A 24,841-nucleotide genomic window follows, 5' to 3' on the forward strand; every position below is an offset into this window, starting at 1 on the left:
TTCTGCAGTTTGCTCTAAAGAAAAGAGCCACATTTCTCAGCATGGGGAATAGAATCAAATCCACAACAATAATCTGGTTTATTTTTAACACAGAAATATCTGCCCCATGGGAACAAAGCTCACGAACTGATTGTTGGAAAAACCTGTTCTTGCAGGACAAGCTGAAGATGAATTGCAGCCTCTTGAAATAATGATTCCCTGAATGAGGCCAGTATTGCCAAAAGACAATATATCATTATTAAATTCACCAAGTAATATTTTATTCCAGAATATTTTGAACAAATAATTGCAAGATCCTAGTGTTGAGTGTGCCAATATAAATGACAGCTAGATCAGACACTAAGGAACAGGATTTGACCTGTAAATTCTATAGACTTAAAAGGAAAAAGAGGGAAGAGGGGAAAAAAAGGGGAAGGGGGGAAGGCAAGCTGTCTTGGAGCTCTAGAAGAAGTCCTCCATGGCTGAGACCTTTTCTTTAATTATTTGATTTTTAGAATGCTACAATAAATTCCAGTGAATGTTTGGGGAAACTGGTTCTTTTAGAAGATGATGGGAATACATATGCCAAAGAAAATACCCACCAAAAATATTTGTCCTGTCAAAATCCTTCTGCAAACTGTGATTTTTCTCAGCTAGACCTTTCCTGCCTCGGTAGAAACCTCATGAACCTCCACATCATAGGAGCATAAATAAAACCAAGTATGAGATTAATCCAAGAGGCTGGCTTCCCTCCTTAGCCTCACCACTTACGTGAGGTTACACAGATTTCTTTTCCGCCCTCTGTTGATTTATGCTAAAAGGTGCAACAACTTGATTCCCAGTATGGAGCACTTCTATTTTATACTGACTGAACTCCTGAGGAAGTTCAGAGTGACTCAATCCACAGGAAATGTCAATGAAGAACTGGGCATGCTTAACTGCTTACAGAGCAGAGGAAGGCTCGGAGCCTAACTTGCCTACGTAGTGCACAGCACAGAATACCTGGCTCCTTGGGAAAACCCAAATGCCTGCGAAGGTCTGTGGAAACTGCCTACTGCATTGGGGGACAGCAGGGAAATGCCTGGGGTTGTGTGCATTTTGTAAAGGGTTTTAGTTACCTTTTTGTTTGCCTTTGGTTAACTGTAAGCTATTTCCTATACTACTTATGGATTAGTGACAATTCTCCCTTCTAAATGGATTTCCTCTTCATTTTTCTACCACCCATTCCCCTTCCCTCATTTTAAGGAATTTCTTCCCCACATTTTTCTCTCCCTACAGCTCACTCTGTGTTTATTTTGTGATGTGTTCTCTTTCAAAGAAATTGGCTTTCCCCCCTTATTTCACATTATCTTTTCTTTTTCCTGTAGCAGGCATCTTTTCCCATCTTCTTTCTTCAAACAGGAGCCATCAATTCTAGACTTCATGTCCCTCTGTGTGGAGAAGGTGTCTCCTTTGGTCTTCTGGCCACTTGCCAATGTTCAACATTTTTTTTTCTTAATCATGAGCAGCTGTGATACTCTCCTCCTGTTCCATGCTATGATAACTCTCTTACCTTTGTTCCCTTGATGTGTCAGGGACCTTGAGCACAGCATTTAGGCGTGGATTGTCTCTGCTCATGCCCCCCAAGTGAGGATTAGGGGGATGGCTGAATTCACCACCATTTCAAAATTATTTCTTAATAGTGAACCAATGTTAATTAACCATTGTCACTCATTGGTGTGTGTCCTCCCTTAGCAGTTTCATATATGTCTAGAATTAATTTACCTTAATTAACTATCTTTAATATGTTCTGTTCTTTCACTGAGCCTGTCTGCTTTGAATTCATGTTTTCCCCTTATTTGAAGTGATCCCATTTCCTTGCACATTTCTCATGAAATCCTTGTTTTTCAGCAGGAATTCAGCTATATTATACTTGAACCCAATAACCAAAACCATTTTTATGGGGCATAAATTATGTGGGTTTGATAACACAGAGTTAGCTTTAGTGCCTGGCAATTTTGGGATGTAGATGAGATCTTCTTGTCAGCTGAAGCCTGCACCTAGTCCTTGGAGTTCAGAGAATCTCAGACTGATATATACCTAAGCATGTGTATATAGTCAGGCATTACCTGCACTGCTGGGGAAATGGGCTTGGCAGGTAAAAGCACGCAGCAGTAAAGAGGTGGGATCACAGTAATACAGGACGTGATACGTCTCAAGAGCTTTTCCTCTTTGTGGGTTAACATTCTCTTGAATAATAAGCACACAAGTGTTTTTCCTTTCTTATTTGTTTCCCTAAAAATGTTCATCCAAAGGCAGGCTGGAATTATTCCAGGCTCACAGCTGCAGACACCACTTAAATTTTCTTCTAGGGTTGCAGTGACTTTTAGTGTCTCTGTAGCAGGTTTTTTTGGTTAGCACACACAGAAGAGTTTCCTTCACTGTTTACCCTTGGCATAATGCTACTGTCTAATGGCTTCAACATGTCTGCTTTTACTTGTACTTGCACAGCTTTCTGTAAAGCTGGGCCTTTGAGAGGCCTATTCTTCCACATTGTTTCAATATTTAGAGAAGAAAGATCTGGTGTTGCTTTTTGGAGCAACATGTCTGCTGCCTACCCTTCTGTTCTCACCCACCAGTTTCAGCTTTGTGAATGGGGACCTAATTGGCAGCCCAGGAAGAAACATGAGCTATTGCTGTACTGGTACAGCTTTTCTTTTGCTTTCAAGAGGCTGAAAACACTTATACAGCTCAGCACTGTTGATGACTTTTTTTCTTTGTTGCTCTTGAAGTCCAATCTGTCCTATCCATCATGTTAATAGAGGAAAAGTAGCAACCAAAATAAATATTTCCCTGTCTTCTCTTTCAGATAAAATTGAAGATGAATTAGAAATGACTACAGTGTGCCATAGACCCGAAGGGCTGGAACAGCTTGAAGCACAAACCAATTTCACTAAAAGAGAACTTCAAGTGCTTTACAGAGGATTTAAAAATGTAAGAACAATACTGCATTGAACAGAGCCTAGTGTGTATGTCTCCACCAGCCTCCACTGCTCAGCTGCATTTTGTATGATTCCCCTGCTAAACATTACTAGTGTTGTGCTAGATCTCCCCTACCACAGCAAAATGAGCACAATCTGCCTATCTATCTAATATTTATGGCACCATAATCTGCCCAAAACTAGGTTTGGATGAATATTCAGCACATAATACTCTTGTTAAATTTGGTCCCCAGATGTCAGTAAGCACACTGCTATTTCCTCCACTGTGCCAGTACTTCAGGATAACTTGAAAAAGTTTTTGTGGTTACTTACTTAACTCTTGCTGTCAGTTCCTCATGCTCAAATATGAGCTGCTCAGGATGCTGGGGGTTTTCTCCTTTCTCTCTCTGGAGAAATCACGCTCTTAGTAGGATGTTATTTGAGCATGTTAGGACTATAAGGTCTGCATAAGTAAGAAATAAGGCTGGAATGGCAGGAGTCAAAAAGAAACAAAAATAAACAAGTACCAAGACTGAGGAGAGAGGCTGCAGACAAAAGCAGGAAACGTGTCCATTGACATGGTTGTGTGCACAGAACAGTGCCATGTTCCTCTTTGTGAATCACCTTCCCAGCCATATGCTCCCTTCTAGCAGGGAGTCTGTGACTCTGTGAGCCTAGGCCTTTAGGTCACCTGCTGCCTCTGAGGGACTCATCATAATAAATAGAAATAGGTAGAGAATTCTGAGGCTACATGGGGCAGGTGTTTTATGAACCTTGAAAAATGAATACTCATTATATGGTTGCCTGAGGGTCTGGATTTAGTCACCTAGGTGGTTCACACCAACTGATGTTTTCCTGGTGATCAGTATTAAGCTGGTTCAACAAACACAGTGTGGTTTTTAAGCTGTCTTGAAGGACAGCTCCAGCATTTCATATCCTGTCACAGGGAAATGCTGGAATTTCTTGGAAGAGAACGTCGAGGCTATTGGGTAAAAACTTGCCAAAGGAAAGCTGAGCTACCTTAAATACAGGCAGTGTTGAAAGAAAACCTGCTGGAGATCGAGAAAGGCCTTTCCTTTTGATAGATTCCTGAAATTTGATTGACTCATTTCTCCGATGTATACTTGACCTCTCCCAGGAGCCTGGGGTTTCATCCTTTCTTTCACCACACTCTTAAGCAGGCCAAGGCACAGCTCAGTTTGCTGTATTTTTCTGTTTGCTGCATGTGTTGCATTTGTACAGCCTTTATGGCTATCAGGATACCACTTCACATGTGAAGTTTTGTAACCATGATATTCTGAAACGCTGTGCATTGAGCAGTGAGCAAGAAATCATATGGCTTCTGAGACAGGAAGACAGTTTAATGTACAGTGTAATGTGACATGACTGCCTACAGTGGGAGGCTAAGCTCAGAGTGTCCTTCAGCACTGTGTTTGGCCAAGATCTCTGAAATGCCTCCTGCATTGCTGTGTTTGATGGGAATCCTGGGGGGGGGAGCACTGCTCCATGCTGAGAGAAGGAGCTGACTCTGCCAGCAGCTACAATGCAGAACAGAGAGGCAGCGTCTCAGGGCAGATCTGACATTTACCCCTGGCCCCTCGCAGTATTGCTGTTGCTTTGCAGTACAAAGGCATTGCCTCCTAGGGCAAGAATGCTTGGCAAGCTCGTTTAACTTGTGACCTAAACCCTTTCCTAAGATCTCACCAAAGGTCTTGATATTAATTGGCAGTGCTATAAGATCTTATTTTATGGCAGGTTGTTAGGATAAAGCTGTCTGTTGTTCTCTAGCTGCTGTACACACAATGTATGTGAAGCTTTAATATTTAAGGTTTCAACTGTAATGACAGGGCAGCCTTAGCATTTGTGGTCTGTAAATCATGATTTCAATGGGATGAGTAATTATGCACAGCAGGCAAACTGACTCAGCTGTGACCATATCACAGTATCACAGTATCACAGTATCACCCAGGTTGGAAAGGACCTCGAGGATCATCGAGTCCAACCTGACACCGCAGACCCCATGACTAGACCATGGCACCAAGTGCCACGTCCAATCTCCCCTTGAACGCCTCCAGGGTCGATGACTCAACCACCTCCCTGGGTAACCCATTCCAATGCCGAATGACTCGCTCGGTGAAGAACTTCCTCCTCACCTCGAGTCTGAACCTCCCCTGGCGCAGCTTGAGACTGTGTCCCCCTGTTCTGGTGCTGGTTGCCTGGGAGAAGAGGCCAACTCCCTCCTGGCTACAACCACCCTTCAGGTAGTTGTAGAGGGCAATAAGGTCACCCCTGAGCCTCCTCTTCTCCAGGCTGTTGTACCGAATGTCTGCTTATTGGAATGATGTTACAGTGCCATCTGGAGACTCAAAATCCCTGTGGGAATACACTCATTTTCCTCTCTCTGGCTTCTATCTACTGCTTGTGCCTGGTAAGTGCCCAGGTCCTGTTTAGTCCGGAGGCGATACCTGGCTCATCACAGAGCCATTTGCAGGCACTTGTAATAGACATGGAGAGAAGGAGTCCCTGCTTAGCACAGCTGCAGTCACCAGAGCTGGGGGTTCTATGCTCACCAACATGGATGACTTTTGACCAAAACCAGTTCAGCACAGCCTGGGGTAGCCTCTGCACTAGTACTCTGGCTGACTAGGGTTAAAAGTCTCAGTTCTTTTGTTCCTGTTATTTCATCATCTCCAAAATCTGTTTCTCCCCTCCGTGCAAACATTCCTGTTCTTTTCCCAGCATGTCACTACTCAGGCCTGGTGTTTCTGCATCTGATTGATAGAAGCTTCCACTAAACTCAGATCCTTTCCCACTCCAGATCAGCAGGCCGCACTAACCAGGCAGTGTCCTTGCTGTGGGGCCAAATGTCCTCTCTCTCTTTGCCTTCAGTTTCTTTTCCACTTTTGAAAGGGTGCTGTACCCTAATATTTCTTGATGCCAGGACCAAAAGTCCACTTTTACCTTAGCAGTTACCTCTGCTTTACCTCTGCTATGTGGGATAGTCAATTTTGCACCTTGGAATTGGCTGCTGTCACACTAAAATCTTTGGTTTGATTTCTTCAGCTCAGGTTCTGCAAAAGCAAGGAAAGAGGTACAGAACCTCTGGTGGATCTTGCCTTGGTTTAGCTCTACAAAACAGGATGTGATACCTACATGAGAAGAGAATGATTTGAGCTAAAAGGTCACGCTGGCATGGCAACAAAATGGTCATGAATAGGCTGAAATGAGAAGAAAGTTTCTACTCCTCAGAGGAGTTAAGTTTAAGGAACAGTTAGGAAATGGGAGGGAGAAGAATGAAAAACTCTTTTTAAGATTAAAATTGATAAATTCATGACTAATGAAGTGGCTAAGCATGACAGAGGCTTGAACTCAGTAATTCAATACCTCCTATTTAGGCTATGTTTCTAACAACTTTCCTTCTTTGGAATTGAGTCCATGCAAGTAAAAGGGTTGGGATTTTATGGGATTTTTTGCTCAGTCTGGGGGTTCTGTGCTGTTAGGGAAAATGGTTGTTGGCTGCAAAGGAAAATTTTCTAATGCTAAATCAGAAAACAGACAATTGAAGTAACTGAGGGGCTGCTGGAGACATTCGTGCCTTGCTTTAGTGTGAACAATTTAGCAAGCCTTTAATGAAGTGCAATATAAAATATAACCAGGGATTTGGGACTAAAGCAAGCAGTATGAGCAGGGTGGAAATGTTCCCATACTGTAATAATCCCCAAAATATCTCTAACCTAGGAGAACACAGAGCAACAAAATACAACCTGGATTATGGTTCCTGAGAGAGAATACATTAGGGTTTCTGTAGCCAGCTAACTTATTACCTCTAGTTTGGCAAAATGTAACCCCTCCCCCAAACCTAAATACTCTTTTTCATGGTCTGGCCAAGTTAGAACATTTTGGGTCGGGCTATATTTAGCCCTGCTTCAGGTCTGCTGCTGATCCCTGCTAGTCTGCATTGCACATGTCTGAAAGCAATCAATGGAGTTAATTTCTGAGTGCAGCAGAAGAAAGAAAAGCAAGAGCAGCTTCTGTTTGCTTTTCTTTTTGTTTGTGTGTAGGGTTTGGGGTTTTTTAATGTGGATACAACCCCTTTGTGAATTAGTGGTTTAAGAGAAGGCTGAGAGAGTAGATTCAAATGCCTGACTTATGCTGTGAATGCCAGTGCTTGATAGTTTGCTTTTTGAAGATGAGAAGTAGTTTCTGTGCTTAAGAACAATCCCCAAAAATGTTTGCTGTTATTATTAGATATATTAAAAGAAATCATAGCTTAAAGAACTGGGAGGGGTTTTCCTGACATCTACACCCTGCCATGGAAGAAGGCCTTACATAGGCACAGGGTAAGGTAGTGCACCTAGGTCAGGGATGGTGAGATCAAGAGCAGCACTGCAGACAAGAGCTCGGGGATGATGGTGGATGAGAAGCTGGATGTGAGCCAAAAATGGTCATTTGCAGCCCAGAAGGCCAATGGCATTCTAACCTGCATCAGAAGAGGCATGACCAGCAGGTCAAAAGAGGTGATTCTGCCCCTCTGCTCTGGAGAGACCTTGCCTGGAGTACTGCGTCCAGCTCTGGAGCCCTCAACAGAGGAAGGACATGGACTGGAGGGGGAGAGGGACTGTTTACAAAGGCCTGGAGTGATAGGACAAGGGGCAGTGATTTGAACTTAGAGAAGAGGAGATTTAGATTGTATGTTAGCAACAAGTTCTTTGCCATGAGGGTGGTGGAATAACATAAGAGGTTGCCCAGGGAGGTAGTTGAAGCCCCATCCCTGGGCATTTTCAAGGTTAGGCTCAACAGGGCTCTGAGAAGCCTGATGTAGTGCAGGATGTCCCTGCTAACTGCTGGGACTAGATGACCTTTGGAGGTGCCTTCTAACCCAAACCATTCTATGTTTCTATGATACACATGTTATGGTGAAGGACCATGTGCTTTTTCATACTGCCAAGGAATTTTTCTTGAGTGAGTAAACCTTTGCTATCTTCAGTGGAATTTAAACCGAGAAGCTTACCTGCTCCTTTTCACAGGAGAGATTTCTTTTAAGTCAGCTGAATTAAGTAGCACTGGAGCACTAATGAGGCCTCTTGAGCATTATTTGACTCTTATAAAAACAAAATTGTGATCAATTAAGTGCAAATGAATTGGTACTAGCATATGTGTCTGAAAGCAATCCAGTTATAGAGAGCTAAACAGTCTGATCAATGCCAGCACTGCCTCTGCCTGGCACTCCTGCAGGTTTGAGGCAAACTTTCATTTGGCTTCCAGATGGAGCATCAAAAGCAATGAGGATCATGTGGAAATTCAGAAAACTTAATCAGGCACAGTGGCTGAAACTGCTACAGGAGACCTTGCCTCTGCAAGGAGAGTGCATGCAGCAGAAACCTGCCCTTTGCAGCCTTAAACTTCATTCTTGGGATCACTAGTGGTGAATGAGCTGGGACTTTTAGTAAACACAGGCCACTACTACAGCATGGAAGAGACAAAAGGGACTCTGTAGTTGTGGAAAATATAGAGAAAACAATGCTCAGCAACTACACTTATAAATTAAGATAGTTTAGCATGTGAAGTGATGGCTCTTGATGAATATAATAGTTGAATTTCACTTGAAATGCATTTTCACTTAGTGTTTCTTACCAGTAGCACTATGCTGGAAAGGAAGATCTGCTACAGCTGGAAAGTGCTGTGCTAGGCTTAGTTTTAGAATAATTTGATCAATTGCTCAGTGTGGGTCTTGGAGTATCAGCACTCTGGTGACCAACAGGAAAATGTATACCTAAGAACGGCTGCTGACAGGGTACTGGGTCTGAGCTATGACTAAAAGATGCCATAAATAACTATCAGATTATTATTGAATATACATTAAATTACAGGCTTTGGGAAACATGAATTTGGGGAGAACACATTTATGGTAGCTGTTACCTCCTATTAATTATTCTTCTTTTAATGATTTCTAGCTTATTAGAAGAAGGGCAAAGAGGCACAAAGAGAGGGAAAAGTAACCCTTTTTCTCACGACAAAGAAACCAGGCCATGGCTGTTTTATTCGGAGTTTCACAACGTTTTGAGGCTACTCCTCAAACAAGGAATTTTGCCATACAGATCTAGAAAACTTTGTCAGTAAACGAATAAACAAGATCTGATCCTGTAGCCACTAGCTTTAGATAGTCCAGTTGGTCCTTTTATCCCCTTATTGTGGAATAGGCCTTGAACACTGATGCTGGAGAAGGAATGGCCCTGGCAAAGTCAACACAGTGCCAGGTTTGGGTTTTAATTGGAACACTGAGACATAACCAGTGAAAGGATGCTGCCAGGAAATGAAGACACAGAGTAAAAAGTACTTCCGGGGCTTTCCAAGCAACAAGTTATCACAGTATCACCAAGGTTGGAAGAGACCTCAAAGATCATCAAGTCCAACCTGTCACCCAAGACCTCATGACTGGACCGTGGCACCGAGTGCCACGTCAAATCCCCTCTTGAACACATGCAGGGATGGTGACTCCACCACCACCCTGGGGCAGCCCATTCCAATGACTCTCTCATTGAATAACTTTCTCCTCACCTCGAGCCTAAACTTCCCCTGGTGCAGCTGGAGACTGTGTCCTCTTGTTCTGGTGCTGGTTGCCTGGGAGAAGAGACCAACTCCCTCCCGGTAGTTGTAGAGGGCAATGAGGTGTCCCCTGAGCCTCCCCTTTTCCAGACTAAACAACCCCAGCTCCCTCAGCCTCTCCTAATAGGGCTTGTGCTCAAGGCCTCACCCCAGCCTCATTGCTCTTCTCTGGACATGTTCAAGTGTCTCAATGTCCCTCTTAAACTGAGGGGCCCAGAACTGAACACAGTACTCAAGGTGTGGCCTAACCAGTGCAGAGTACAGGGGCACAATGACTTCCCTGCTCCTGCTGGCCACACTATTCTTGATGCAGGTCGGGATGCCATTGGCCTTCTTGGCCACCTGGGCACACTGCTGGCTCATGTTTAGGCAGCTGTCAATCAGCACCCCCCAGGTCCCTCTCTGTTTGGCAGCTCTCCAGCCACTCCGACCCCAGCCTGTAGCTCTGCAGGGGGTTGCTGTGGCCAAAGTGCAGCACTCGGCACTTGGGTTTGTTGAGTGCCATCACGATGGACTCTGCCCATCTGTCCAGTCAGTTGAGGTCCCTCTGCAGAGCCCTTCTGCCCACTAACAGATCAACATATTTAGCTCAAATTTCTCCCAAATCACTGATAGAGGTGAATAGTAGGTACAAGACATCAAAATTTCTTCTGCATTGGAGGAAGGAACTCAGATCTGATCATCCTAATTTTGATAGCAAACAGGTATGTGATTGAAAACCTGCCTCATTGTCACCTAAGTACCCCTCCTTGCTCTCCTTCCCTGGCTTGCACAGGATAAAGTGATTGCTCTTGTTCGTTCTGTCCTTCCTCATGGTTAGTGAATGCACATCAGCAGCAGGTGATGCTGGCACATCAAAGACTTGAAAGAAATGCTTTTTTTTCCTTTATAGGCTTTTCATAGTGGAAGAACTTCTTGTCAAAGTCCTTTTTGTTCTTCAAAGATATCTAAAGAACTCATCAATAAATAAGTCATAGACTTGAATCTTCTTCCAGCTTTTTGTGTCACCAATTCGTGGGGGTTTTCTTAGACTTCCTAAGTTTGCTCATCTCCAACTCAACCTGTGATGGTACCAGAATAAGCACTTTTCTGTCTTGGCTCTGCAGAGTGGGTGCAGCACAGTGAGTGTATGCACCCATGGAAGCTCCAGGCTGCCAGTAGTGAGACTAAGAAAACAGAATTCACAAAACTAATACAGCTCTTGGTTTTCATCCTCTTCTTCCATAGTCTGTGGTCCTGCATGCTGCTGGGTAAGATCTGAAGACCTCAGTTCAGATATCACTTAGAGGGTAATGCACCTGGGGGCCACGTTCCTCATACCTACCCTGTCCCCCTTTCCGTGGATACCACCCAGACCCTGCAGAAGTGTCTAGGTAGCACTTCTAACCCAAGGTAGCAAAGCCAGTCTGAACTATCCAGGCGCTGATCCTCTTTTCCCTCCCTGAATGCCACCCCATGGGGCTAGTTAGGTCAGGAAATTCAGGGCAGAAAATCTGCCACCCTTTACCTGAGTGTTTGCCTATATTTGAAGCAGTCAGAAGTTAAATCAAATGCTTTACAATCCAGTCCTAGAGCTTAGAAATAAGTAAACCCACAGGTTGCCAGGGTAGAAAATGTGCATGACCATAGTCTGGCTTCTCAGAAGTTTACAGAATACTGAGCAGATAACTGGTTTACAAATTATCTAACCTTTCTCAGCCTAATATCAATGCTGGTTTGTAAGGCCTTGCTAGTGTATTCTGTAGTTAGCCTCCATAGAGCTCATGGCAGGTATCTGGCTACAGTTTTCTGCTGAGGATTAATGAATTCATATATGTGAAGGCATTAGACAGGGAAGTGTTAGGTGGCACTAGCATTATTTGTAATTATGAAATGAAAGCTTCATATGACAGAAGGCCTGAGCTGCTTTTCTAGGTCATCCTGCAAAGCATCGATTAAACACTGCTGAAAACACTGTTAGAAATGTTATTAGTGTGAAACAAGTCTATGAGATGTGTAAGATGAAATGTCAGTCTGAAGTACTTTAATTCTTCAGCTGCACGGCCCATGAATCCAGAGCACTGTGAGGACAGGGATGTGATTTATTTAATCACCCTTATCAGGCTTGTAGAATTTTGCCAATGACTCTTTACAGAGCTGGGGGTTTTCCTTGGTTCTTTTTTTTTTTTCATTTTTTTCTTTCTTTTTTTGGTTTTCCACAGGAATGTCCTAGTGGGGTTGTTAATGAAGAAACATTCAAACAGATCTATGCACAGTTTTTCCCTCATGGAGGTAAGTGGAGTACTTTGTCTCTGTCGGCTTCATTGAAGCATGCCTTAACATTCATTACTGCCAGCTGGCTGCAAAACTGCTCCACATCATCTAGGCAAGAAGTGTGAGCTGAGCTTCAGCTTTGCAGGATCTTAGAGAAACACAAACATCAAGGTAACAGAATAAAGTTAGGCTCTTTGAAACAGTTATTTCGCAAGAGTATAGACAAACCCTTCCCTTGTCAGCTCTTTATTCCCTGAGTCCAAAATAGAAGCTGGGGATTGATGCTTCTTTGGTACCGACTTTCTGGATGGCAGATAGCTAAATCACTTCCCCTCAGTGAGTCTTTGCTTCCCTGCTGTTGGCCTGCTGGCCATATAGTATCTAGCAAAGAAGTGTCTCTGACCCCACTTTGGCCTGTAAATTAATCAAAACCTTCCCAAAATTCTTGAAGTAGTTTTCAGTTGATGTGTGAACTGATAGCTACCTGAAATGATAATTTTTGGTGCTTGTGTGACTAATACAAGGTCATGTCATGTATTGCAATATTAAAGTATTGTATTAAACAACTTCTACCTGGCTACGTGCTGTGAGGATACCACTCTCAAATTGAAAGAAATTAATCATAGGCCTAAGGTTTTAGTAAAGGATTCAGTGTTTGAGGCTTTCCAAATACAGTCCACTCTCTGACAGCTGAAGAGAATACTCACTGTGGACTGAGGTCTGAAATTTCTGCAGCACATATAGGTGCATTGTGCATTTACTTTAAGTAGGGGTTAACAAGTGGCTTTGCAAGTGAATGTCAAGCTAAAATACACTGTAGGCGACCTCAGAGATGTACACCTAGACAAAGTTGACATTGTATTTCAGCATGGACTTCATTTCCCATTGTGGTTACTTTTGGTTTTGTTATAAAAAGCCACAGATAGAATTTTTTTAAAACTAATTTAAATATATATATAAAATAGAAAGAGGCCTTTATAACCTTAAGGTATTTCTACATGTGTTTTGGGTTTTCAACCTGAGTTGCATTAAGCCCAGGGAACTCCAGTTACCCCAAGTAAATGCACTGACTCCTTCAAGTGAAACACCTCAGGTGACTCCTTCCTTCCCACATGTGAAAAACAGCCATGCACAGAAACCTCATCTTTTCATGGACAGCTAACTTTTCTTTCTCTCTACTAAGGCTGACAAACACTTGCCTTTATCGTGTGTGTCCCCCCCGTTCCCCTGAAATGTGATGCTCTCTTGGATAATGATGCTGGCAGTACAGCCATGCTTATTATTAAATCACTTTAACAGCTGATGTGACTTCATATTTTACACTTTTGTTTCACTTGCTTTCCAAACTATATAACCTTAGCATCATAAATTGTGAGATTTCAGATTCCTAAGAGATTTTTTTCACTTTTATGGCTCTCTGCACAGATAAACTTGTGCACCCCAGAGACAGTAAAATAACTCTAAATTACAAAAACTTTGTGCAGTGTCATCCCAGGCCTGTGATATTTTTGTTACACAGGGATCCTGCCCTTGACAAGCTTTCAGTTTTGCTAATCTGCCATGAAATGATACTGATAACCTTCTATTTCTTGACATACATCCTGGCGGCAATAACTGCGCACCTGAAGGATGGCCAAGGGCTCAGGTCCAGCCAACATGGATTCAGGAAGGGCAAATCCTGCCTCTCCAACCTGACCTCTTTCTATGATCAGGTGACCCGTCTGGTGGATGTGGGGAGGCCTGTGGATGTGGTCTACCTGGACTTCAGCAAGGCCTTTGACACTGTCCCCCACAGCAAACTGCTGGCTAAGCTGTCAGCCCGTGGATTGGACCATTACACTCTGTGCTGGGTTAGGAACTGGCTGGAGGGCCGGGCCCAGAGAGTGGTAGTGAACGGTGCCACATCCAGCTGGCGGCCAGTCACTAGTGGTGTCCCCCAGGGATCAGTGCTGGGCCCTGTCCTCTTCAAGATATTCATCGATGATCTGGATGAAGGGGTAGAGTCAGTCATCAGCAAGTTTGCAGATGACACCAAGTTAGGGGCAGCTGTTAGTCAGTTAGAGGGTAGAAAGGCTCTGCAGAGGGACCTCGACCGACTGGTCAGATGGGCAGAGTCCAATGGGATGTCATTCAACAAGTCCAAGTGCCGAGTGCTGCACTTTGGCTACAGCAATCCCATGCAGAGCTACAGGCTGGGGTCAGAGTGGCTGGAGAGCTCCCAAACAGAGAGGGACCTGGGGGAGCTGATCGACAGCCACCTGAATATGAGCCAACAGTGTGCCCAGGTGGTCAAGAGGGCCAATGGCATCCTGGCCTGCATTAGGAATAGTGTGGCCAGCAGGAGCAGGGAGGTCATAGTGCCCCTGTACTCTGCTTTGGTTAGGCCGCACCTTGAGTACTGTGTCCAGTTCTGGGCCCCTCAGTTTAAGAAGGACATCGAAACACTTGAACGTGTCCAGAGAAGGGCAACAAGGCTGGGGAGAGGCCTTGAGCACAAGCCCTGTGAGGAGAGGCTGAGGGAGCTGGGATTGTTTAGCCTGGAGAAGAGGAGGCTCAGGGGTGACCTGATTGCCCTCTACAACTACCTGAAAGGTGGTTGTAGCCAGGAAGGGGTTGGCCTCTTCTCCCAGGCAACCAGCACCAGAACAAGGGGACACAGTCTCAAGCTGTGCCAGGGGAGGTTTAGACTCGAGGTGAGGAGGAAGTTCTTCACTGAGCGAGTCATCCGTCATTGGAACGGGTTGCCCAGGGAGGTGGTTGAGTCATCGACCCTGGAGGCGTTCAAGGGGAGATTGGACATGGCACTTGGTGCCATGGTCTAGGCATGGGGTCTGTGTTGATAGGTTGGACTCGATGATCCTCGAGGTCCTTTCCAACCTAAGCGATACTGTGATACTGTGATACTTGACTGAAACAAAACCTCCACTTTAACATTTTTAGCTTGTTGTTTAATTCCGCTTTTATTAGAACTGCCCCATAAGTAATTCTGTGGTTTCTTTCTGGGGCTATTTTATTCACAACTTTATCTTAAAAGAGTAGCAGACATTTTTCCCCTACAGTCTAGTGTATTTTATCTTAATGGATGACAGTAGCTTAAGTTTTGTTGGTTTTTTTTTGCATACTTTTACACTTTCCTGGATTAGAATAATATGAAAATATTTAATCATTCCATAAAGATCAGAGTAAAAAGATGCTGGGTCGTTCTACCTCCCTGCCTGCATGGCACAGGGCACCTGACCTCACCTGAATACCTAGACAATGAGTATGAATACTCAGGTTGGACTAGTTCTGTGTGCTGGAGGCAAAGACTAGAAGAGCAAAGTGTGTGGCTGCTAGAACAGCAATGAATTAATTACTGCAATTTAATGTCACTTGCTTCCATCTTGAAAAGTTGACCTCTGGTAATACAGAGAGAAGTGTGAATTGCCTCTGGAGCAGAGAACAGGACTATGAAGGTCTTAAGGTCATACACCTACTTGATTATTTTCTGCATACCATTTTCCCAGTGGTTGTATTGTTCTTCTGTATATAAGAGATTTTACAGAACCACCAAATAGACTCAAAATTATGCTTGGGATGAGATTTCTCTTAAACAGCAGTGGGCCAAACTGGAGCTGCTGGAATTAGCCCCTTCTAAAGCTGAACAGTCCCTGGGGATGTCTGCTATATCTCACACAATGCAAAACAGTAGAGGAAGGAACCTGTGTGCTGCCAGCACTGTTTGATGCTTTTGTTGCATTTCCCACCAGAGAATATTCCATCTGCCCCAGGTTACTTCTGGATGGTTTGGGTTTTTTGCTCATTCTTTCAAGTATAGCTCCATAATCAATTGTTTCTGCTGTAATAAAAGCTTTTACATTTCAAGGCTGTTTTAAGGGAGCACGTGAGGATTGTGCAGGTCCATGGTAACATTTACTGGTTCGTAGAATATCTGATGGTGCTACAAGGTTGGGTTTTATACCAAAGGAAAATAAGGTCGTGAATGTTGTTTGGAGCCATCAGTGTAAAATGTTTCTCTTGTTGCCCTTTGTGTTTTTCAGATGCTAGCATGTATGCACATTACCTCTTCAATGCATTTGACACTGCACAAAATGGCTCAGTGAAATTTGAGGTAATTGTTCTACAACCTCCTTTTGATGCCTCTTTCTCAATCTCATGCTTCTAAGCTTTTCCTTTAATTCCTCATTTTAAACTAGTAGGACTTGTTGGATTATGGGTTAAAGGTTTCAGTCTACACTCAGTTGGTATTTTAAAACATGGTTCACTTTATGTGGATGGAGTTGCATGTTTCCTTTCACTAAAGACACACATTTTGTTACTCTGTGAAAGAAACCTTTGTATTGTGTTAGTGTCACAGGGAAAAAGTGTAGAGATTTTCAAAGGAGACAGGAGTGGTCAAGGGCAGTCCCATCTGATAAGAGATGTGTAACACAGGTAATCTGGATGTGAAGAAAAGCCAGTGCCTCCTGTACCGTCTGCAGACATCATGCCTTGCATGATTGAAGTGTTGTATTTCTATGTTCATGGAATATAGGGGGCTTTAAGCTTATTTCATATATTGAACAAGTGTCTCAAGTGCTTGGTACTCAGTGGAAACTAAATCCACCCTTTAACTACAGGGTCTGTTCTTACAGCTACAGGTAGCCATATTCTAAGCTCACACATACTGTTGTAGGAGAGCAGCAAAGGGATATGTTAAGTCATGGACTTGCAAACGATGAACTTCATAGTTTTGAAGACAGCTTACTGTGACTACACAACTAGGAATCACAGGCAGTCTTGTCTTTGCTGTCAATTAGGTAGTTCCCAGGTAAGACTGAGAAATCTGTTTATCAGATGTAGAATGGGAATGTAACTGTATGGGTGTCTCTGTAGTAATGGCTCCATTGGAAGTTTTGCATATGGCAGCTACTCAGTAGTTAGAGGCTTTCAGAAACCAAAGCAGACTGGGATACAGGAAAATGCTTAGATAAGTATTTAAAAAAAAAAAAAAACAAACAACAAACCCCACACAGAAAAGTGCTGAGCTTTCCTTCCTGGCAAACCTGTCTCTGTAGTGATTGTCAAACATAAGCATTTTATCCCCTTTTTTGTATTGTTCAGCAAATTCAAATTCCTCTGAGCCTTAGGAAAAAGCAGCAAAGCTTTTTAAGAAGTGATGCACTGCCCCATGCAGAGCTAATGGAGATAACATAGGAAGAACTAAGTACATTAAATGAGATATCAGGAACTGTAGAGCTCTGCTAGCTTGAAGTTTTGCCTGTACTAATAAATCCCTGTAGTGATGCTGTGTACAGTGCCTGAACCACTGGGCACTATAAACAATAAATTAAAGGTATTGCAAGCAGCAACTTTAAGTAAAAAAATGCTGTGTCCCAGACTGGGTAATTAGTGGTGGGAATTGCAACTGGTCAAGTCTGGCAGATTTTGTCAGAAAACCAAACTTGAGGTTCTGTCTGTTACAGGAGTTTGGGATCTTTTCATTTCTTTCAAGGTGAGCACCAAAAAAATGCTGGATTTCCTTCTTTCTTCACTAGCACCTTAGATTTGGAGGTACCAAAGCACTACCACAGTCAGAGGCCAGCTCTGTTTAACCAGGTGGTGGCAACCTGAGTGAGTCCTCCTTGCAACAGGCTATTTCTAGGAGGTGAATGACCACTGGAGCATCTGGCAGTGCTGTAATAACCAGATATGTATTTTGCCCCAGCACTATTCCAGCAGCATGCTGTGCTGCTCTTGGCAAGTCCAAAGAGCCAGAGCAGCCACTGTCCTATCAACTTTAGGATCTAAGTCTGCCTGTCTTGGACTGGCAGTGCTCTTAATCCCATGCCCTCACCTCAGGACTAGGAGAGTTAAAGGCTACAGCATCATAGAATCATGGAATTGCTTAGGTTGGAAGGGACCTTAGAGATCATCTACTCTAATCTCCCTGCCATGGGCAGGGACACCTCTCAACTAGTCTTGGCTGCTCAAGGCCTCATCCAACCTGGCCTTGAACCCCCCCAGGAAGGAGGCAGCCGTTAGGTCTTCCAGCCCTTTCAACCTTGCTAAGCTTAAGCTTTCAACCATATAAAAAGCTTGGCTTTTACAATGCCTGCAGATGAGTCTGTCAGGACTTTTCTGATTCTCCTGGTTACCACATGCACATTACTTGGTGTGACAGCACTCAGATCATCTTAGTGGATGCTGTGTCCATTGAGTTCAGCCAGAGATGACCTGCTTCTGGAAGAGCAAGTCAGAAGAGATTGGTATCATTATGTTCTATCCTTAAAAGATAAGTATTTTGATTGGCACTATGTAAAGAAGGTAACTCAGAAAAGGATGAAATCAAAATTCATACTTCTGTCTGCCTTGCCCCAGGATTTTGTGATGGCATTGTCCATTCTGTTGCGGGGAACAGTTCATGAAAAGCTAAGATGGACGTTTAACCTGTATGACATCAATAAGGATGGCTACATAAACAAGGAGGTAAGGCTGGTTCTTGATTTCTGCTTACTGTTGCAGAGCACAATTAATTCTATATATAGCTAATTAAATGCAAATCAGACTGGAGTTGAGTATTTATCTTTGCCTTAGTGCATAGTGATCTTGTATTGCATGATTCTGTAGACATCTTTTCTATACTGCCTTCAATGGATAGTTTTAGCCAGGAGTAAAATCCCAGTTACAGCTATGAGTAGCACAAACTTTGTAAGGGGGAGGGTTATGGTGACAATATCTACTCAGTAACTGAGATACAAGGGCTTTCTGGCTGCACTGTGAGCTTTGGTGTGGGCTCACCCAAACCACTAGAAGCCCCCAGTACCACTCCCCAAACCTGCATTAGTATCTGGTTTTATCTTTCTATCTAGTATTGCTCCTTCCCTTTGTGGCAATGCTTGGTTTGGAGCATGGTGACCTTGAATATTTTGCAAATACATTTTAGTCTTCTCAAAACTATAATGCATAGCTGGAGGCTTTGTGGTTACTGCTCTGGTCATGGGGTTGTGTGGCAGCTTGTGTAAGGTGTGGGGAAGGGCTGGGTTCCCAGTGACTGCCAAGTAGATCCCAGAATAGAACAGAATGGAATAGAATAGAATTAACCAGGTTGGAAAAGACCTTTGAGATCATCGGGTCCAACCTGTCATCCAGCAGTATGTAATCAACTAAACCATGGCACCAAGCACCCCATCCAGTCTCTTCCTAAACACCTCTAGTGATGGTGGTTTCAGAGGAGACTCTAGGGCAAGGTTGCTGCTGCAGTGCTTAGGATCGAGCACACCACTTCAGCCCAGCACCATCCTCAGCAGCTGTGTGTCAGAGGACATGCCCTGCAGCGCTGCCTGGCCAGGGGAGGGAGGTGACCTCCAGCATGGCTGAGACACAGTCATGGCAGAGTCAGGAGCATTTGGTTTTGCAGATGAACTTCTACCTGATGACAGATCTGACTTCACGCATGTATATAGGAATTCTCTATGCTCTTTGGTAATAGGAGGGTGAGGAAAAGGGCAGTAAAACAAAGAAATGTGCTAGCATTTCTCTGAATTTCCCTTCTATGTCTGTGCTGGCATGCCACCACTGAAGGAAATGATGGACATTGTAAAGGCAATCTATGACATGATGGGAAAGTACACGTATCCAGTGCTCAAGGAAGATGCACCACGGCAGCATGTAGAAGTGTTCTTCCAGGTACTTGACTGTGATGTGTATTTCCCAACACTTGAGCCATGCACTGTTACACTTTACTGTACACACAATATATTCCAAAACAACCTCTAGCAACCATTCACCTTGACACTACAGTGTCTGCTGATTTCCTGGCTCCAAAGGCATTGCATTTACCTCTTAGCCCAACCCTTTGCCCTGGGATGTGTCACATTCAGCAAGTCTGAAGCCTCTGCATATGTTGCAGCCCTTCTGTGTGTCTTCTCTCAGCTGCTCATAGAGACAGGAATGTGGCACTAGTTGCTGAGGCAGTGAATAAATAAATGATGTAATAAGGTTAGAGGTTGCTGTTTGTGCAAAGGGAGGAGTAGCTGCAGATGACCTCAGAATTGCTTAAAATATCAGACTAAACAAGTCCTTAGCAGTCCACAAATTTAACCACTGACACCGAGTCCACAGTCTAAGCTTGAAACATGCCCTAAGCTTATTCAGGTTCCATCAGCTGAGATATGATACTGTAACTGCAGTGTTACCTCTGGAAACAGTTCATATTTTCTATTTTATTTTGCAGAAAATGGATAAGAACAAGGATGGAGTTGTAACTTTAGATGAGTTTATTGAATCATGTCAGGAGGTAAGGACGAAATCTTAACGACAATGAAAGGTCTAGCTCATGCCTCAGCATGTGCCTTCCCTTTGAACAAACTCACTTTCAAACAAGATGCTGCTCATGATTCCAGGTTTCCTTTGCCCTCTGTGCAAAAAAACAGCTTCGAGACTGAGTTTTTGGTAATTCTCTGTGAAGCCTGTCACTTATTGTCAAAGTAGGGTCAGACCAACCACAGGCGAGTGCTAGTGGCCAGTGCTTTTATTTTGCTGAGCAAACTGCACTGCCTGCTTCTGTAGACAAGCAGAAAACTCTAAAGAAAGCTCATAACTGCTTTGCTGAACCAGGACCTGATTCCTGAATCAATTCCAGCTCATCAAGGATGAAAAGCATGATGAAAGCAAGGCTGCTGCCTGCTGTAGCAGCTGCTGGGCCCCTCCTGTGCCGTGCAGTTTGGAGTTGTGCTTGTCAGCGCTGGTTTATGAAAGTATCTTCTCATTGCTTTCAGGACGACAACATCATGCGATCCTTACAGCTCTTTGAGAACGTCATGTAGCCTTGCCTGGTGAGCACTGGAGGAGTCAGAGACTTTGTGTGTAACGAAGATCTCCTTTCTGGGTGAAAGCTTTTTACAATACAGCCATGTTCAGTGTGTGAGGATTTTGTATGACATCATCTCCAACCAAATGGCAACCGAATGCAACCGATCCCACCTCTTCTTGCTGAGAGACGCCGGTGGACCTTTGTTTCATTTTGGAAGCATGTGAATATTTTAATAAATCCTGACAAGAGAGAACTGCTGCTCAAAGTTCAATGAGTAATACAGAGCATTGTTTGCTAGGCACAAGTTCTGCTTTTAATCCAGCAAGCTTGATTACATATGATAGCACATGTTGATAGCTTACTCAGCCATCTATTGCAAGCAAAAAGCTCAGCCTAAGCTCCCACATGGCAAAACACTTTATGAATGCCTTGCCATTCAATCTGCTTCAACAAAAGTCAAACCTGCCAGGGCAGTCTGTAAGAAATGAACAGAGAATGTACCTAGGACACAAAGCAGGCAGCCTGTGTAGCCAGTATCCTCATTTCTGCAGAGATCACACTTCTCTTCTCACATGCACTGGTGTCACCATGCTGCGTTTGGTGGAGTTATTCCCGAACACATTAACCAGAGGATCTTCATGCCAGAGTGAGCCAGAAAGGAGCAAAACCTCTGTTTCACATATAATTATCAAACTACAAAACAAATCCCATTCGGTGGTGGTAAGCTCTTGCAAGACCATGCAGGTTTATAAGGGCTGGTTCAGGAAGATGAATGCCTGCTCTGGTCTCAGCCACCTCCTGCAGTCCCAGCATGAGGTAGGACACCAAGTGATTCTCCAGTGTGCATCTCAGAAGCACCATGGTCATGTGCTATGGTCCTTTGATGTCGTTTGGCATGCACTTCCCAGATTCATCATTTGAACACTTGTATTTTTCCACTGGATGCTACAGTGGAGTGTCGCCAACTTTATCCATTTATTTAATCTTTCCAGTTTTACTTAGTGCAGCTGTGTTTCTGCACACAGATCCTGCTTACCCATAAAGTGCCCTGTAAGTTTAATTGGGAGTTACTTCGTTGTAATTAGTCTCAGAATCAGTTGCCAAGTGCACACCTCCCTTTGGGGAGTTTAACGTTTTCTATAGTGAAATATTTCTTCCTACAAGGCAGTTGCATGGCTTGTACAAGTCCCATTTCCATACTACTGCCAAAAAGAGCATTGGTTTGAGCGTTTGGAGTTTTTAATTAGTAAAAGAGAAAGAATCACATAGTGAATTTACACCAATGTTGGATTTTGCCCACTAGATTATTTGGCAGCTGAAGAACATGTCGTAGCCTGCTTTGCAGAAGACCTTTAAGAAAGCTAATGCACCAGAGTGCCATTGCAGTCTCCAGGCAGCTGATAGCTGAGAAACTAAGGGAAGGAGGGAACAGCCAACTCTTCCAGCTGCTCAAACCGCACTGAAAGGAGAGTCCCTGCCATAGTGCTACTTCACTCACATCCAGCATATATTTTTATTATATCAGATACTATATTGCAAATATACTGTTAGCAGTGAAGATATATTTTAAAAATTATCTAAGTGGAAGCTTTTTATAATACAAAGTATCTAGAATGCCTCATTTCTGTAGCCCTATATTTTATAAAAACCTGTTGAAGTATTGCCGAGTGTAGAAATAAGTCTGATCAGTGCTAGCGTAATGCAATGCTAATTCCCCATGTTGGGACATTTTCCTTGTTACTCATCCATGCACTTCTGTGTAGTCTGAACTTGACTTCTTCCAGTTGCCCACATGTCATCAAAAGCAATATTCAAGTGAGGGAAGTCACAAGTACAGACGAATGATACCTATTCTATCTTCTTTATTGCCTTTCATACACATACCATTAATTAATCCCTTCCTAGCAATGATCCAAAGCATGGCAGCTCCAATAATGTGCTGTGATTTCCAGAAGTGATGCAGTGCTGTCAGCCTAGCCTTGTCCTCCAGTTGTCCAGTATTGTCTGTTTAGTCCTTATTTAATAGACACTTGATAAAGATGTCAGTTGTAGGTGAAATCATGCACCCATTGTTGATTCCTCTTGCAATCACTTTAGCAAATGACAGAATTTAATGTGATGAACAACCTGCCTTTTATCCCCCCACAACAGAAGACCATCTGTCTGTTATCAGTCTAAGCAGTTAAGTTCAGCTGAGGGAAAAGTGGTCACGATGGTGGCAAACAAGCATTTGTTCTGGGCTGGCACAGTGCCTTCCTCCTCTAGCAGTGCTGCTCCAAATGTGCCTGTGAGCTGGCACACACGGCCTGAGTGTTTTGGAACAGGCCCTTTCAGAAGGAAGCCTTATGAGCTCTGTGATACCATTGTCCCTGAAGATGAAGGAATTTCTGGAGTCACTGTGCTGAGTTTGGGCTCAGCTATGCTCTGTGTCTCCACTAGCAGAAGTACCATAGGGGTGGCATAGGGGTGCCTGTGTCCTAGGGTTGTAGCTGCTTTCTGTTGAGTGTAGCCCCAGTTTGGCCACATACTTCAAGCACACATTTGGATGTTACTCTTAGTATGTGCTTAAGTATATTGTTTAAACCAGGCTGCCATTAGTGGGGACCTGCACACTTTGGCATCTCCTTTTTTGCTCCACTGTGGCAGTTTTCAGCTCCCAGTATTGATGAAGATGCTTTAGGCAGAGAGGGAGATGCTGAGAGCCTCACTGGTCTGATTCCACCTTCAAGGCTGTACATACCTGATATTCAGCCCTGGGTTGCTGCCTCTCTCTTCTACTTGAAGCTGGTTGAGGCTGAAACAGGAGGGTTTGTGAAGTGACACACAACAGTTGCATTCTCCTATAGCCCTGGCTGTACATTCTCTCTGTGGCAGAGTCATTGCAATTGTAGAGCCATTTATTATCCTGTTTTCCTCTGACCCCCTGATATCAGTACAGAGAAAGCCTCTGGGCTCTCCATGAGGAGCGCAGGTAATGGTATGTGTGCTCCAGCCAACAGATGAGATCCACTGACTGTGAGAGAGTTGTACTCTGCATGGAAATGTCTTTGGGGCTGTTTTTTATGTTTTCTGTGAATGTTCCTTTGTAAACGTGCAAAGTCTCCCATTACTCATAAATGGGGCTTGCAATATTTATGGTGAATACTACTACAGCTTTCTAAATAAAACATAGTCTGCTGTTCTAATCTCATGTCATCATAAATCCTGCTGCCAGGATATGGAAGGTAGTTTGCTGTGCTGGCTTCTAAGTTACGGTTAGTCTATCTGTCAGTGCTATCAGCTGTGCAAATTTTCCCAGAGATGTGAATGTTTAAATAATGTCTGAATCATTAGTCTGGCTGTTTCATTAGTTACAAACATTTGTCTGCATCTTCATCCCAGCATTTTCTAACAAAAAAACAAAACACCAAAAAAAAAAAAGGAAAGAAAAGGAAAAAAAAAGCACCTTTCTAACATGCATTTCAGGCAACAATCTGTTGAAAAATAGGAATGTGATTAATGATAATGCAAAAAAGATCTAAGGAGCCTGTTACCGTCAGCGTTTGTTTCCCTGTTACTCTGAATGTGTTGCAGTGTTGTGAGTAACCACCAGGCAGGCTGTAACCCTGAGGGGAAAGCATTGTGGGCAGAAATTTGTCATAGCCTGACTGCCACAGGTGGTGAGAGCAAACATCTTTGTGCCCATGTGTGACCTCTGGGAAGATGGTAGCAGCAATGTAACAACCTTTTTTATCCTTCTTCATGGAAGCGCCATGAAAGACATAAGGAAATGTCCAAACACTATGAAATGTGATGACTAAAGCCATGTAATGGAGCAGCAAAGCATAGCTTCACTCTTACAAATGCTATTCTCCAGCAGCCCTTTGTATTACATTTTGTTGAATGGTTTCAAAATGTTGGTTTTAACAATAAAAAGCAAATGTCTGTAGGAGGGTGTCCTTTCTTAAGCCCAGTATGTACTTTCTTTAGTTCAGGGACACTGTCAGGTTAAAAATATACTGTGAGAGTTTCAAAAGCAAGACTCATACACACATCTACCTGTCCAGAGGCTGTTCAACTGCTGAGCTGTGCTGGGAGTGTAACATTTACATGCTAACAATTAATTTGCAGCACTGATTAAAGGGTGCTCTTATACTTAGTGCACTGACATACACCTAGCTGATAGTCTGTGTCAATCAGAGTTCAAAAATGTTCTCCCTGCATCACTGATAGTATCTCAGAGTAGCAAACATTGAGAGCTTGTAGTCTT

General features: G+C 43.5%; 1 protein-coding gene across 8 annotated transcripts in view; it reads left to right on the plus strand.

The window, feature by feature from the left end:
* KCNIP1 (potassium voltage-gated channel interacting protein 1) overlaps positions 1 to 24,097 on the plus strand; it is a 410,482-nt gene extending 386,385 nt beyond the window's left edge. For all 8 annotated transcript variants that reach the window (XM_068158710.1, XM_068158725.1, XM_068158702.1 and 5 more), the window contains 7 exons: positions 2,828 to 2,952; positions 11,747 to 11,816; positions 15,839 to 15,909; positions 18,159 to 18,266; positions 19,362 to 19,466; positions 20,014 to 20,076; positions 20,558 to 24,097. In XM_068158710.1, coding sequence (XP_068014811.1) covers positions 2,828 to 2,952; positions 11,747 to 11,816; positions 15,839 to 15,909; positions 18,159 to 18,266; positions 19,362 to 19,466; positions 20,014 to 20,076; positions 20,558 to 20,605 — 590 coding nt within the window. In that variant the 3' untranslated portion in view covers positions 20,606 to 24,097. The remainder of the gene's footprint in view (positions 1 to 2,827; positions 2,953 to 11,746; positions 11,817 to 15,838; positions 15,910 to 18,158; positions 18,267 to 19,361; positions 19,467 to 20,013; positions 20,077 to 20,557) is intronic.
* Positions 24,098 to 24,841: the final 744 nt, after the last annotated feature.

This window comes from Melanerpes formicivorus, unplaced genomic scaffold (genome assembly GCF_026170545.1).
Source record: "Melanerpes formicivorus ecotype bairdi unplaced genomic scaffold, bMelFor1.0.p_v2 SCAF_2, whole genome shotgun sequence".
Taxonomy (NCBI): Eukaryota; Metazoa; Chordata; class Aves; order Piciformes; family Picidae; genus Melanerpes; species Melanerpes formicivorus.